Here is a 13,897-nt window from a genome sequence, read left to right as displayed (position 1 = left end):
ATCATATTCTCAAAGAATGAGGGGACAAAATATTATATATTTAAATTTTGTTATATCAATTTTATAATTAAACTTCATATTTTTCATAAATTCGAACTTTGATAAAAGTAGTGCATTATGGTATCAAATTGAATTTTTTTTAAAAAAATCCACCTTCAAAGTGAATATTCTAAGAATATTTATTTTTCATAATCTTCATGCTTACTAATCTAAGAAGCACGGAAACTTCGATAAAGTTGCGTTTCCCGTTTCGGAAACGTTTCGGAAACCGGAAACTCTTGGACACCCGTACGAAACGTTTCGGGCCGTTTCTGTAAATAATAAAAATTAAAATTTGTAAAAAATTTAAAATTATTACCCACAAATAAAAAAATCTAACTAGTTACTCAGAAATTTTACATTCGCATTGCCCACAATATAACAAATATACTTATTTGTGTTGAATTGTATTATATTTTTTATATATTTATAAAATTTTAAATATTTAGTACATTAAATTGAATTATTTTGTTAATTATCATAAATATTTAAATAATATTTTTATAAATATATCCCTAAATTTTTGTTATTTACACGTTTCCCCCACGTTTCGTGTCCTTCATTTTGAAAAACTTTTGTTTCCCCGTGTCCGTTTCGTATCGTTTCCGTTTCCCGTTTCCGTTTCCGTGCTACTTAGTTACTAATTCATCAAAAAAAAAATTATCGTCTAATTTCCCACCCAAAATTATTTCATATATTCCTCATGACATCAAATCCAATCCAATTCAGACAATGATGCTATCAGCCACTTATTTTGCAAACTTGTACTTAAATACACAACCAAGATCATGCTACAACATAATAATAATAACGTAGAATCTAACTCAAAAAAGAAAAAGAAAATGAGAGATGAATGTCTAGTATATAATATATTCCATTTTCAGCAACTCAGTGGTAAAATATCACAATGGTCTGCATTGACATGATGATGAACACCAAAGAAACAAGCTGTGATTGCTAAATTTAAACTAGGATTAAAGGGGGAAAAGAGGGTTTGATAATTATCTTTAAGCTGATTTTGTGTAGACGCGGATACCGAAAGCCAACCCCAATATAGCAATGGGAACGAGGAATTGCAGGAGCTTGATGATGAATTCGCCCGTCTTATCTTGATTGTACTGGGGCTGCTTTGGAGGTTTGTAGGTAACCTTCTGAGGAACGGTGGAGGGATCGATCTCTCCGACATAGTATTGATCCATCGTTTCTCGAGCACCCGTGCTATGACCCACATCCTCAAAATCATCAGTTGCATCCTTACCTGCAAGAATAAGTACAGCATGTCATGTTTCGAGTGACATGGAAGTATAAACTAAAGGCAGTTATAGTTTGCTTCAAATGGCTGCAGGCAAGAAGCTACGACCTGTGGCTGACAACAAAACCTCATCACCACCAGGATGTTCTTCCAAGAACGTTGTCACATCGTAGACCTGCAAAAATATCAGATGGCTCATATTTGCTAAACTTATTTATTTTTAGTAATGATCAAAGATTTTAAACATATATGGCATGCTGATTAAAGTTATCTACTTGACCAGAACCTAAGTGGTAAAAATGCAGCTAATTATTCTATACAATCCAATTCAGTAATTTAGAAAAAAACCGGAAGATCGCATAGCTAAAAAGTCTTTAGCTTGCATGAGATGAAAAGAAGATCAAGAGTAAACAGTGCACGTACTTATTATTGGACAAATACATATTAAGGTAACTTACCCTACTCTTTCATATTGCCTATTCTTTAATATAGAATTAAAAGTTAACAAGAACCAACATGGGAAAACAGCTGGTCTATCCTTTTATCCCTTTTAAACATGTTTTCTAAAATGCCGACATAATCGCAATTCTAAGTCACTAATACCTAAATGAGTATAATTAAACCAAAAATTGAACTTGAAGTCTTGAATTAAAGAGATATTTATCGGCTAAGGTCAAAATTAGATGCATCATGTCAACAAGCATTGATAATGTATATTCATAAGAGGCTTATGTCAACTAGCATGCACTGTTCTTATTTAACCAGGGAGAGCTTTGAAGCCCGGCTCGAATTCGAAATCGTTTCCAACATGAAAGAAAGAGATCAAAGAAACATAACCAGCAATCTGAAAGGACTACAAAGGACTAACAAACCCAGAAACAGACCGCCTCAGCTCATGTACAGAGCTGCGGACACTTAATCCGGAAGGACAATGTAGATTATTCTTGCACAACCAATTTACCAAATCTCATCAAAAAGCACCTAGTTTTCCCCTATCTAACCCAACAAACTTTCAAAATCGAGCAATCTACACTAGCTATATGAACTTTCAAAATCAAGCAATCTACACTAGCTATATGAACTTTCAAAATCGAGCAATCTACACTAACTATATGAACTTTCAAAATCGAGCAATCTACACTAGCTATAAGAACTTTCAAAAATCGAGCAATCTACACTAGCTATATGAACTTTCAAAACCGAGCAATCTACACTAGCTACAAGAACTTTCAAAACCGAGCAATCTACACTAGCTATACAAACTTTCAAAATCGAGCAATCTACACTAGTTATATGAACTTCTAAAATAGAACAATCTATACTACTAACACGAACTTTCGAAATAGAAAAATCAATACTATTTATATGAACTTCCTATATAAGCAATCTAAACTAGCTATAACTGTAATACTTCAAAACAGACTTATAAGGAACAGATAAATACATAATCTAACAACAGAACCATTATCTAGTCTATATAGTCTGTAAAAAGCTTCAAGAATCCTTCAATTCATAAGTAAACATGCAAAACAAAAGCAAATGATCAAAAACAGTATTAAAAGCAAAGATTATACCTTGCCATCGATAATCAACCAACAGTCTTTAGGATTGTTATGCTCAGACACTTGAGCCAAGGTAAAAACTTTGCCATCACCACCCATCTCTTAATTTCTTGAAACTTTTTCTTTTGGAATCAAGAAATGAAAGATTAGGAGTAGAAGATGAAGTGGGTGTTCTTGGAATCGAGAACAGAATAAGATAGATCTGCTAAAATGGTGAGATCACATAAAGAAGTAGTGCTTTGTTGGGGGAGAAGTAAAATAAGAGTAATAAATTAATGAATGTGGATTCTGGTTTTGGTCAGTGTTAGGTGTAAAAGATGCTGACTTTATTATAAATTTGGTAGAAATTCAAGGATCTTACTTAAAGATGCATAGTTGTGATATACTTTCTACCAGAAATTATTATATAGATTTAGTCTATTACGTCATTCGTGTATGGAGTTAATGATATTAAAATACGGCAATGATATCATTATTGTAATTCCGTTTATTATTTGTTTACACTTTTTAATAATAATATTATAATAATACTATTATTTTAATAACGTGTTATAATAAAATTGGCTCAGTTCATATATGACCTAATAATTTTTAAATGGTTGGTTTCTTTCTTGTTGTTACACCATTGTTTGTTTCTTTTTTTTGGATAATCAACTATTAGAAAATAGGCCTAATTATTTAAAAAAAACCCACCTTTTAATATTTTTTCGTTTATACCCTTACGTAGAAAAAAGTTTATTTGTACCATTTTTTTGATTTTTTCGTTTTCATCTCTACCCTAAAGAGCTAATTTGACCTCTTTTCATTTAGAAAAATATTCAAAAGGATGCTTTATATTTAGCTTATATTTTAATTAAACATTAATATTATTAGTCATTTATAATGTTTTCATCCTTTAATTAATTTAATTGTCAAAAATTTAAATTTTAGGGTAGAGATGAAAATGAAAAATCAAAAAAAGGGTACAAATGAACTTTTTCCTACGTGAGGGTATAAACGAAAAAATGTTATAAGGTGAGGGTTTTTTAAGTAATTAGGCCTAGAAAATAAAAAGTGATTAAATCTTTTTCAAGAAGAAGAAATTTTATTGAATTTATGCAATTTCTCATAATAAATGCTTGAATGGGAAATGGTAGTTGAAATGGCTTTAGGTTTGGTATGAAATAAATGCATTCTGTTTGAGAAAAAAAATACATAATCACTCAAAAATGTTTTATTTTTTCAATTTCTAAGTCAACTTTTCAAAAATACTACTAATCTTTATTTAATTCTTTTGACAATTAAATTTCATTTATAACAACTAGGCATATTTATATAAAAATTGTTGATTTTTTAATTTGTGACTAAATTAGTTTTCTTTTTCAATTGAACGATATTTATCAGGCTACAATTAACGAATAAAAAAGTTTGGTCATATATAATTGGTTGTTTTATAAAGAAATTAAATAATTGACTATGATTGAAATGCATTTATTAAAATTAGGTCAAAGCATGCCTTTTTAAGGGATTAGGCCAAATAAAATTAGTATAGTAAAGTTTTCAATTCTAACTTCTTATTTTGAACTTAGTTAGTGGGGTCCTTAAATGTAAAATTAGAGTTTACACTTTAATTTGTTGTGCAAAAATGACAAAAGTTTTAGTTCAAGGTTGTTTAGATTAGATGAACTATCTATTTAATACTTAAAAATCAATGTTTTAATTTTTTAAATCAAGGATCATTTCCTAAAACAGAAGTAGTTTGTTGCATGCAGAATAACTCAACAGAAATTAATGTGACAGTGAGCATCTAAATTACGTAACATAATTGAAAGTCTTTATATTAGTAATTCCATATCAGCAATTTATTTCAGGTCATTTCTGCACAATCTGTCAAATGCAGAAGAGATTAATTAGTAATTTTAATAATCAATATGATATTTAATATTTAGAGCTGATTAAAATAATAAATTACTTTAGAAGTTGATGATTGAAGGCACAATTCAGGCTGCCGTACGATGTATATTTGATCACCATGACTATCAGATTTATAAGTATCCTGATTCCTGTGCCAAGTCCATAATGCATATGTAGAATTCACAACCTGCATCAAGAAATTAAAATGGTATTATTTCTTTAACCAACAGGATTCCGCTTCTGGTACGGAACGTAGTTCGACCAGAAAAGACCATATACCTCGAGTATTCCGTGCCCGAAGCTGCTTTCTCTGAATGCACTCCATTCTGGTTGTCTGTCCCAACAGAACTTACCCTTTGCCGGGCCAGAAGAAAAATTAACTCGGCATATACCGCCAATTTCTGGTCTGTTGTCTCCTGCCGAAGGGCATTTGCCATGGTCGTCTGCGTGATCTACATCAACTTGCTCGATGTTTCCGCCATCTCCAACTGTTATGTAAACAGGACCGCACGAGTCCAATGTGTAATTGTACACTCTATTCATCCGCTCATACGCGTGTACCTGTAGATCACACATTTCATTTTTTCGACAGTATAGTTGATTATGTTACAAATCAAAGTGCAAGATTCATCTACGGGTTCTTAGACAGAGTATCGAAACTTACATGACCTGAGAAAACAATGTCAACGCGATTTCGATACAGAAGTGCTTCCATTTCCTGCCTCATGCATTCAAATTCCTGATAGTGTGAGGCATAGCTATTGTACCAAGGTGGATGCCAAGCAGCTACAAGCCAAGGGGTCTTAGCGCGATCTACTTTACGTAGATCTTCCTTTAACCAAGCATACTGAGAACCTATAATTGAGACAAACAGAATATATTTCAAAAATCAGAAATGCATCAAGAATTTTCAAGTCTACTGATATATTTATCATGAAGGCTACTTTTATTACCGGTACTATTGTAGTCAACGTATGCTCCCAACATGATAAAATGTATGCCACCGGCATCAAACGAGTAGTAGAAGTTAGTGTTAGAGCCAGACTCCACTGATGGAGTGGCGAATCTAGTCAAATATGATTTAAAAGTTCCACCAGAAACTTGAGGTTCAATCTCATGGTTCCCTTCAATGACCATCATAGGAACTCTTGATATTAGTGGCTCCATGAACCTTCAATTTTCAATCAAGTAGTAGTATCATCGATAAAACCACACTAAACTCCGTTGCATCTAATTACACGAACATGAACATAATTGTTACCTTCTCCATCCATCCCAGCGAGGTTGATAGCTCTCTCGAATAGGTGCATTAGGGAATGCACATGAGAAGCATGGAGCTCCTTTTCCGCCAGTAGTACGATACTGATTTGCATAAGTTAAGTCTCCAACCATTAAGATCAACGAAGGATCATTCACGGTCAGATGGTCTACGGTTGTTGATGAATTACTTGTTAGACCCAAATCTCCGAGAACAGCAATTCGATGCGGATATGCATCCGTGCCAGGCGATGGTAAAGTTTCAAAGAAATACTCTTTACTCATAGCTGGGATAGAACTATCCCCACACTTGTAAAAGTATTTTGTCCCAGGTTCAAGACCTGCAAGAAGCTAAATTTCAAACTATATTCTCCATGATAGGATATAATTTCTTACCCTAAATATCATATATATAGAACATTTAATCAAGCAGAACAGCAGATTTCAATAACAATGAAGGAAAAACAGCATCTAAGCTGGACTTAGCAGATCATTCTAAATATTTAGGGATATGATTGCGTGGAGTTGAGTAGAAACCGGAAACACTGTCAAGTTCGAGCTTGACTCGATTCTAAAAACTCAAACTCGATAGAGTTTTATTTTAGGAGGTCGAGCTCGAACTCATTAGAATATTTGAGACTCGAGGTCGACTCGACTCAATATTTGTATAAATATTCAAAAATTAAATTTTTATATAAAATGAAGGTATTATTATAAATATATATAATTATAAAGCGTAAAAAAGTAATTAACTAAAGTTCGATTAGGCTTGCAAGCTTATCTAGCCAAATATTTGTTGGATCCCGAACTCGGCTAGATAATTAACTCGAACTCGAGCTCAACTCGATATGCATCGAGTACTTTCGAGTCAATCTCGAGCAGCCCGCAAGCTTATCGAGCCGAGTATTTTAGAGATCGAACTCAACTCGATAATCAACTCGAGTAGCTTGAACTCAAGGTTGACTCGATGTTAATCCGTTCAAGTACCTTTCGAGTCAATTTCAAGTAGTTCGCGAGTTGCCTCGACATGGTTGTATGCCCCTATTCTAAATTCAAGTTCCCAGTAGGGATTCAATCATAAAAATCCTAAAAAATCTCAGAAACAGAAAGAAATCAATTTCTTTACCATCAATCCTGACATGATGAATGATCCCAGACGTATAATTCAAAAGCCCCTTAAAAGGGTACAACTGACTATAAACAGTAGAATTCCCATTCTTTTTGCTACTATATTTTCCACTTCTTTTCCCATACCAAACCTCACTAGCCACAGTAGCAGGATCCAGAGGAATCACACCGGAACCAATCTGTGCATCTCCTAAACACAATCACAAAAACCAATTCAAGAACTCACCAACCATCAAAACAAAACATTTCAAGATCAAGAAACAGTAAAATAATCACACCAGTAACCCAAGAAATGAACATGGAAGTGGGAGAAGCTATAGCAAGAGCTAGCTGCTCAGGAAAATGTCCGGTGGTATTCTTGCGAAGACGAGGATGATCCATGGGCAAATCATCACTGCCTCTACGTAATGAAGAGTCAAACTTTTTAGTTAGTGGCTTGAATGGGCCTTCGAGAGTAGTTGGTATGTGAGTTGTAGTGGTGAGTTCAATCTGTATAATCAAGAAACTGGTTATGCATAACCAAAATGCAGAACGATCCATTTGGGTCGTTCTGTTTATGTTTGTTGATGATATGTTCTTGTGTTATAAAGAATTTAATTTGGGCATCAGTGAGATAAACAGTGGAATATGCTGGGACTGGATGAGAAATCATTGCGTCCAGTAAAATTATTATATTTGTTGGGTGTTAGTGGGAGAATTACTGCAAAATGAAGAGTCAAAGTATGAGATTATAACCAACAGGGTTGGTTCAAGTGCTAAGCAACTTGACATTGTTTAAATAAAAATTTCGGATTCGAGTCTTGTGAATGCAGAAAATCTCTGTTGGCAAATTCACCTACCATGCCAGGTACGCGATGCGGGTTACATCCGGAAAACCGGATGGGCAACAAAAAAACAAAGTATGAGATTATATAGCAAAGATTATTTGATTAATCCGGATACAAGATTTGGTTTCTTGTCTACTAGCTTAAGTTGAGTAGCAAAGTGCCGTAAGTGTTTAAGTCGTTGATAAACACTATATGGGTCTTGATTAGGACACATTGGTAACTAGCGGAGACAAATGAATTTAACTCCATATTGTACAACATCATTTCTACATCTATCCACACTCTAGAAACTCTCAGTATTATGCAACACATATGAATTAAAACTAGTTTTGTTATAATTTCTCTTAAGATGATTAGAAAAAAATGCTAAAAAAAAAATTAACATAAATTTAAAATAAAAAGGAAAATAAAATGGAGATGCGGGGTATCGATCCCCGTACCTCTCGCATGCTAAGCGAGCGCTCTACCATCTGAGCTACATCCCCATTTGTGCTGAAATCATATGCATATAGTAATTTATAGGAAATTCATTGCATTATAATATTTGAAATTTCAACGAAAAATATATCAGGCAACAGCAGCATCAAAACAAAATCGAAACTGAACAAAAATGATGAGACTGAGAAAAGTATTGTCACTGAAACAGTCTTATAATTCTATCTACAATCATTTCACAAAACAACCTACTTATTCTCGTAAATTTCCTGTCTCGCACACCAAATTTTCTTACTCTACACAATCCGATATTTCTCACAGTAATTTCATCGAACAGTTGGACGACAATAACAACGACAATGCAAAACCCTCCACCGCCACCATCTCCATCGACCGCTCCGGTCTTTATAACACTCCCGGTATCTCACTCCTCTCCTCTTCCAATTTTTCCTTTCATTTCCAAATTTTTATGCTAATTTGTTATCGTTTTAAATTGCAGAACATTCTCACAAATTCACTTCAGATTCAGAGCTGGTCAAGCATCTTAAAGGAATTATTAAGGTTTCTTGATTTTACTCTTCGGATTTTTCATGTTTAAATTAGCTACTATGCACTGAAATAATTATCATATTTATGTCTTGGATGTGGTGTGTTAACTCTATAGTTAATGTATTTTTAGTTTCGAGGCGGCCCGATTACGGTAGCAGAGTATATGGAAGAAGTCTTGACAAATCCCAAAGCTGGATTTTATATAAATCGCGATGTGTTTGGTGCGGAAGGCGATTTTATAACGTCTCCTGAAGTTAGCCAGATGTTCGGGGAGGTAGTTTTGTTAATTTCGTTGCTACTTAACTTTAGCTTACATGTGATGCTTTTGGTGAAATCTGATTGTTCGGTTATGTTGACGGATTTGTTGTAATGTTTAGATGGTTGGTGTATGGGCTATGTGTTTATGGGAGCAAATGGGACGGCCGAAGAATGTGAACCTAGTTGAGCTTGGTCCAGGCCGCGGAACTCTTATGGCTGATCTTCTGCGTGTATGATGTTATATCTCTATTATGACAATTTCTCTTCAAGTTTCGTACTTTATGTTAGAGAAAATATTAGAAAGTGATCAGAACTCTTCAATCTTTGCTTTGCTGTCTCTAATTGTAATTTTTAATTTCTGCATGTAGGGTTCTTCAAAGTCTAAGAGCTTCACGGAATCATTGCATATACACATGGTAGAATGTAGCCCTGCATTACAGAAGCTTCAATTTCAAAACCTAAAATGTGTGGATGGTCAGAATGCTGATGGAAGTGTTGAGAATAGGACTATTAGCACATTAGCTGGAACACCTATATCATGGCATCCTTCACTGGAGCAGGTTCCTACAGGAGGTATGAACATTTCCTTACCATTGTTTTGGTAAAATCTTCCTTGCATATATAGTGTTTTGAGTAGATTGCATTCCAAGTGATGTTGTGAGGGTTTAGTCTGCTTCCCCTGATCATATTTTTTTCACTAATGTTTCAGCACCAACAATTATCATTGCCCATGAGTTTTATGATGCTTTACCGGTTCATCAATTCCAGGTTTGTCTATTTACATGTAGCTAAACAATCTGCATGAATCTTCCCCGTTGAAATAACTACATAAAAGCACCTGTGTAAACAATTCATTATATTAGTGTGAAATTCAGAGGGTTTTTATCATATCATTTAGTGGACGTTAGAGTGTGAAGCCTTATTATATCTAATTGATTATTTGTAGTGTTTCTTCTTGCATGGTTTGGGCCTCCTTCCTTTGCTTTTGTGTCACGCAGCATGATATTGTGTTCTTTGAAGGCTTAAATTTATAATATTATCATTATTGGCAAGTTTTGTTTGACTACTTAATCATCTTCGAATAGTCATTTGGAGAAGATAATAATGCTATTGTTGATATATTCTTAATTTAATTAGTTCATACCAATTATGCTTTCAGTAATTCTTTAAAAGACAATGTTTTCCTGAATTTATTGCCAATAGGGAAAATGGTAGAAGATAATTATAAATTTGGTATGCCCTTTGATTGTCTCGGTTCTTTTTTTCCTTCAATTGAGAACATTTCTCATCATAATTTAAGTGTTTAACAAATTAATATTCTGAACTGTTTGTTCTTTTTATGAATCTTTCAACTTGCATTTGGAGGATCTGTATAAGTTTAACTGTTCTTTTTTATTTTACTTTATTCTTACAATGTCATTTTGGTTTTGTCAATTCCTGCAGAGGTCTTCTCGTGGCTGGTGTGAGAAAATGGTTGATGTTGCAGATGATTCAACGCAAGTATTTGTTGATTAATCTGTGAAACTCTGATGCCTTTCAAAAGTATAAGTTTCAGTGAGTAGTAATTTGATATCCACTATGTATATTGGTTAGGTTTCGCTTTGTTCTATCTCCACAGCCAACTCCCGCAACTCTCTATTTAATGAAGCGTTGCAAGTGGGCTGCAACTGAAGAATTAGAGAAGCTTAATCACATTGAGGTTTGCCCAAAAGCAATGGATCTAACTCGGACAATTTCCCAGAGAATAAGTTCTGATGGAGGGGGAGCCCTTATAATTGATTATGGTCTAAATAGTGTAGTCTCAGATAGTTTGCAGGTATGTTGTCTTCGAGCTATTATTTTTGCAAGTGATTCCCTTGTTTTCAGCTAATTGTGCCAATGTTGATACTCCAAGTGATTCCCTTGTTTTCAGCTAATTGTGCCAATGTTGATACTCCATGTATTTTGCAATGTTGATTCATCTAAAATAAAACATGCCTCCATGCTCAAGTATCTATTTTTGCTTTAGTTCTACTATGTTGCACGGAAACGAGAAACGGCGATAATTTTTATAAGAATGAGTTATAAATTTAAAATTTCGGAGTTCTAGAAGCGTATTCAAAAACAGAAACAAAATACTTTAACATATACCATAGAGTAGAGTATCTTTCAATGGATGCTTGTGAACTCTCCTTGTGTTGCATTTATGCAGGCAATTAGGAAGCATAAGTTTGTAGACATACTAGACAATCCTGGCTCCGCTGATCTCAGTGCGTATGTTGATTTTGCTTCAGTCAAGCACTCTGCGGAGGAAGCTTCAGGTTTGTGTCCCCATTCCCTTGGTTTAATAAGCACATAATAACGACAGAAACTCGAGTGAAAAATTACCAAATAAGTCTATTCATAGAAATTTATGATGTTTTCAGAAGATATTTCAGTCCATGGCCCGGTTACTCAGTCCGAGTTGCTTGGTTCTCTTGGCATAAATTTTCGTGTGGACGCATTGCTACAGAACTGTACGGATGAACAGGCAGAGTCTCTAAGAAGTGGATACTGGCGTCTCGTGGGTGACGGTGAAGCCCCTTTTTGGGAGGGGCCCGATGAACAGGGCCCGATCGGAATGGGTACCCGGTATCTGGCGATGGCTATTGTGAACAAGAAGCAAGGGGTTCCAGTGCCATTTAAGTAAGGTTGGAAATGTTTAATGTTCTTTAAGCTTACCAATTAAGATTTTGTAGGTTGATATAGTTTATTGTGCCATACAATAAATGTGCAACATAGGGTTTGTGTTTCTTGCAAAACAAGGTGGTCTAGGTTGATTTTATTTTGCCTATTGGTTATCTTCTATTAGTTCTCTTTTTGTTTAGGCTTTTGCCTCTTCCCCTTGTGCTAAAAAAAGACTGATCTGAACCAGTTGGTCCTTTTGGTCTATAAAAAAAAAACTATTTTTTAGTTGTTTATTTTTATTAATTAATCAGTTTTTATTGACTTAAATTTGGTTAAATTTTATTATATCAGTCGGAATTAGTCAAAAATTAATTCAGTTTACTTTTATTATAAAAAACCGATTGTTGGATACAAATTTGTTTTTTAGTGTCATTATTTATTGATGTGGTAAAATATTATTGCTTCTGTTTGTAAATGAAGTGATAAAAAGAGTCCATGCAAGTATAGTTAAATATACTGAATTCATTACTATCTAGTGAAAAATAAGCTGTAAATACTAGTTCTTTTAACTTTTAAATAGTTTCATTAAGTGCGATAAATTCTTAAGTAGATTTAGTTCACCATGTCATTCGTGGACTGAGCAATTATATTATAACACATTATTAAAATATTGCAATATTTTATCTTTATAATATTTGATCAAATTTATTATTGTTTCTTAACTTTTTATTATGGTATGATTATTAGAACTAAAATTTAATTTGACTTGTGAACTTTTTTCTTTCAAAGCAGTGTTTTAAAACCCGGACCGGACCGGCCGGTTCAACCGGTTCAACCGGGAACCGAAGACCTGTCCGGTCCGATTTCATCTTGAAACCCGGATTACCGGTTCAACCTCTTTGAACCGGAAAAACCCGTAAAGAACCGGACAACCGGAAAACCGGTTAAATCCTAAAACCGGCCGGTTCTAATAAAATCTAAGAAAAACCAACGAATAACCTAACCATTTCTCTTCCTATTGCCGCCATCAGTTCTTTCTTTTTACTATTTGCTTGGCCTTGATTATTTGGTATATTTGGTATTTGCTATGATTTGTATTAAATGATGATGGAGTAAACGTTTTCCTATTTTGTTTAATTCTTTTATTTTAGCATTCTTTCCAAAGTCAACTTGTTATTAATGCTATTTTGCATTTTTCATTACTAATACTAACAGACCCTTTATTAAGGCTTTGCATGATCAATGTTTTAATTGAATTTATTTCCTTTATTTCGACATTTATCTCCTTAATTGGTTTTCTATAATCTTTTTATTTCTATTACTATTATATATCTTTCCATAATTTATTTTTGTTAATTATTTTTTATATTTGTATTTAGATTTCAACTATATAAATTATCATATATTATAAAATGTATAATATATTTTTTTCACTTGAGCGGTTGAACCTGCGGTTGAACCGGTTAAACCGGTTGAACCTTGAACCGTTAGGCTCGCCGGTTCTGTTACCGGTCCGGGTTTTAAAACATTGTTTCAAAGTATATATTCATGCAAAATTAGAACTTGTTTGGTTTAAAATGTATACCTTTCGAAAAACAAATTAGTAAGGAAATTATTATTTGAATAAATAATTAAATTTAAAAATATTTTTAAATTTAAAATTTAAAATAAATTTATTTGCTAATGGGTATTTGACATTAGCATTATAAATTGTCTAAACCCATAATCTATATCCATTAAGTGTACGTGGGAGCAAGTAATCGGCAATATTCTTAGAAGCTACTTAAAAAGATGCATGCATGTTTGATTTATAGGGGAGCAGTCGGGCAAGATTGCACTTGATTATTATTATTTTACCTAAAAAGAAATAAAGAATAATTATCGGTAGCACTCCTCACTTAGTATGATGATGGCGCGAGCCATTTTCTGTTGGAGAATACTTTAAAAAAAGAGTTAATATAAAAAAAAATCAACAACTTTACACGTTTTTTCATTTTAATCACGTAGTTTAATTTTTCTCATTTTCATGCACGAACAACCATTTTTTTCTC

General features: G+C 33.6%; 3 protein-coding genes and 1 non-coding gene across 4 annotated transcripts; 1 reads left to right on the top strand and 3 right to left on the bottom strand.

Moving 5' to 3' along the window:
* Positions 1-882: 882 nt before the first annotated feature.
* On the bottom strand, positions 883-3,175 carry LOC126670277 (cytochrome b5-like). Its single transcript, XM_050363967.1, has 3 exons — positions 2,866-3,175; positions 1,400-1,466; positions 883-1,297 (listed from the first exon to the last, which is right to left on the bottom strand). The coding sequence occupies exons 1-3, from the start codon at positions 2,950-2,952 to the stop codon at positions 1,047-1,049; spliced, it is 405 nt and encodes a 134-aa protein (XP_050219924.1). The 5' UTR covers positions 2,953-3,175; the 3' UTR covers positions 883-1,046.
* Positions 3,176-4,525: 1,350 nt separating this feature from the next.
* LOC126668834 (purple acid phosphatase 23) lies at positions 4,526-7,860 on the bottom strand. The gene is made up of 8 exons (XM_050362038.2): positions 7,410-7,860; positions 7,130-7,321; positions 6,008-6,344; positions 5,700-5,917; positions 5,411-5,601; positions 5,026-5,307; positions 4,805-4,933; positions 4,526-4,719 (listed from the first exon to the last, which is right to left on the bottom strand). Exons 1-8 carry the CDS (start codon positions 7,669-7,671, stop codon positions 4,705-4,707), a joined length of 1,626 nt encoding a protein of 541 aa, XP_050217995.1. The 5' UTR covers positions 7,672-7,860; the 3' UTR covers positions 4,526-4,704.
* Positions 7,861-8,370: 510 nt separating this feature from the next.
* On the bottom strand, positions 8,371-8,443 carry TRNAA-AGC (transfer RNA alanine (anticodon AGC)). Its single transcript has one exon. It is a non-coding gene; the product is annotated as a tRNA-Ala (tRNA).
* A 94-nt stretch (positions 8,444-8,537) lies between these two features.
* On the top strand, positions 8,538-12,129 carry LOC126668835 (uncharacterized). Its single transcript, XM_050362040.2, has 10 exons — positions 8,538-8,812; positions 8,893-8,954; positions 9,073-9,216; positions 9,320-9,430; positions 9,569-9,773; positions 9,910-9,968; positions 10,644-10,696; positions 10,794-11,016; positions 11,392-11,500; positions 11,606-12,129. The coding sequence occupies exons 1-10, from the start codon at positions 8,569-8,571 to the stop codon at positions 11,866-11,868; spliced, it is 1,473 nt and encodes a 490-aa protein (XP_050217997.1). The 5' UTR covers positions 8,538-8,568; the 3' UTR covers positions 11,869-12,129.
* The last annotated feature ends 1,768 nt before the right edge of the window (positions 12,130-13,897 follow it).

The sequence above is a fragment of the Mercurialis annua genome, linkage group LG2 (assembly GCF_937616625.2).
Source record: "Mercurialis annua linkage group LG2, ddMerAnnu1.2, whole genome shotgun sequence".
Classification (NCBI taxonomy): domain Eukaryota; kingdom Viridiplantae; phylum Streptophyta; class Magnoliopsida; order Malpighiales; family Euphorbiaceae; genus Mercurialis; species Mercurialis annua.
This window is presented reverse-complemented; position numbering and strand designations above follow the sequence as displayed.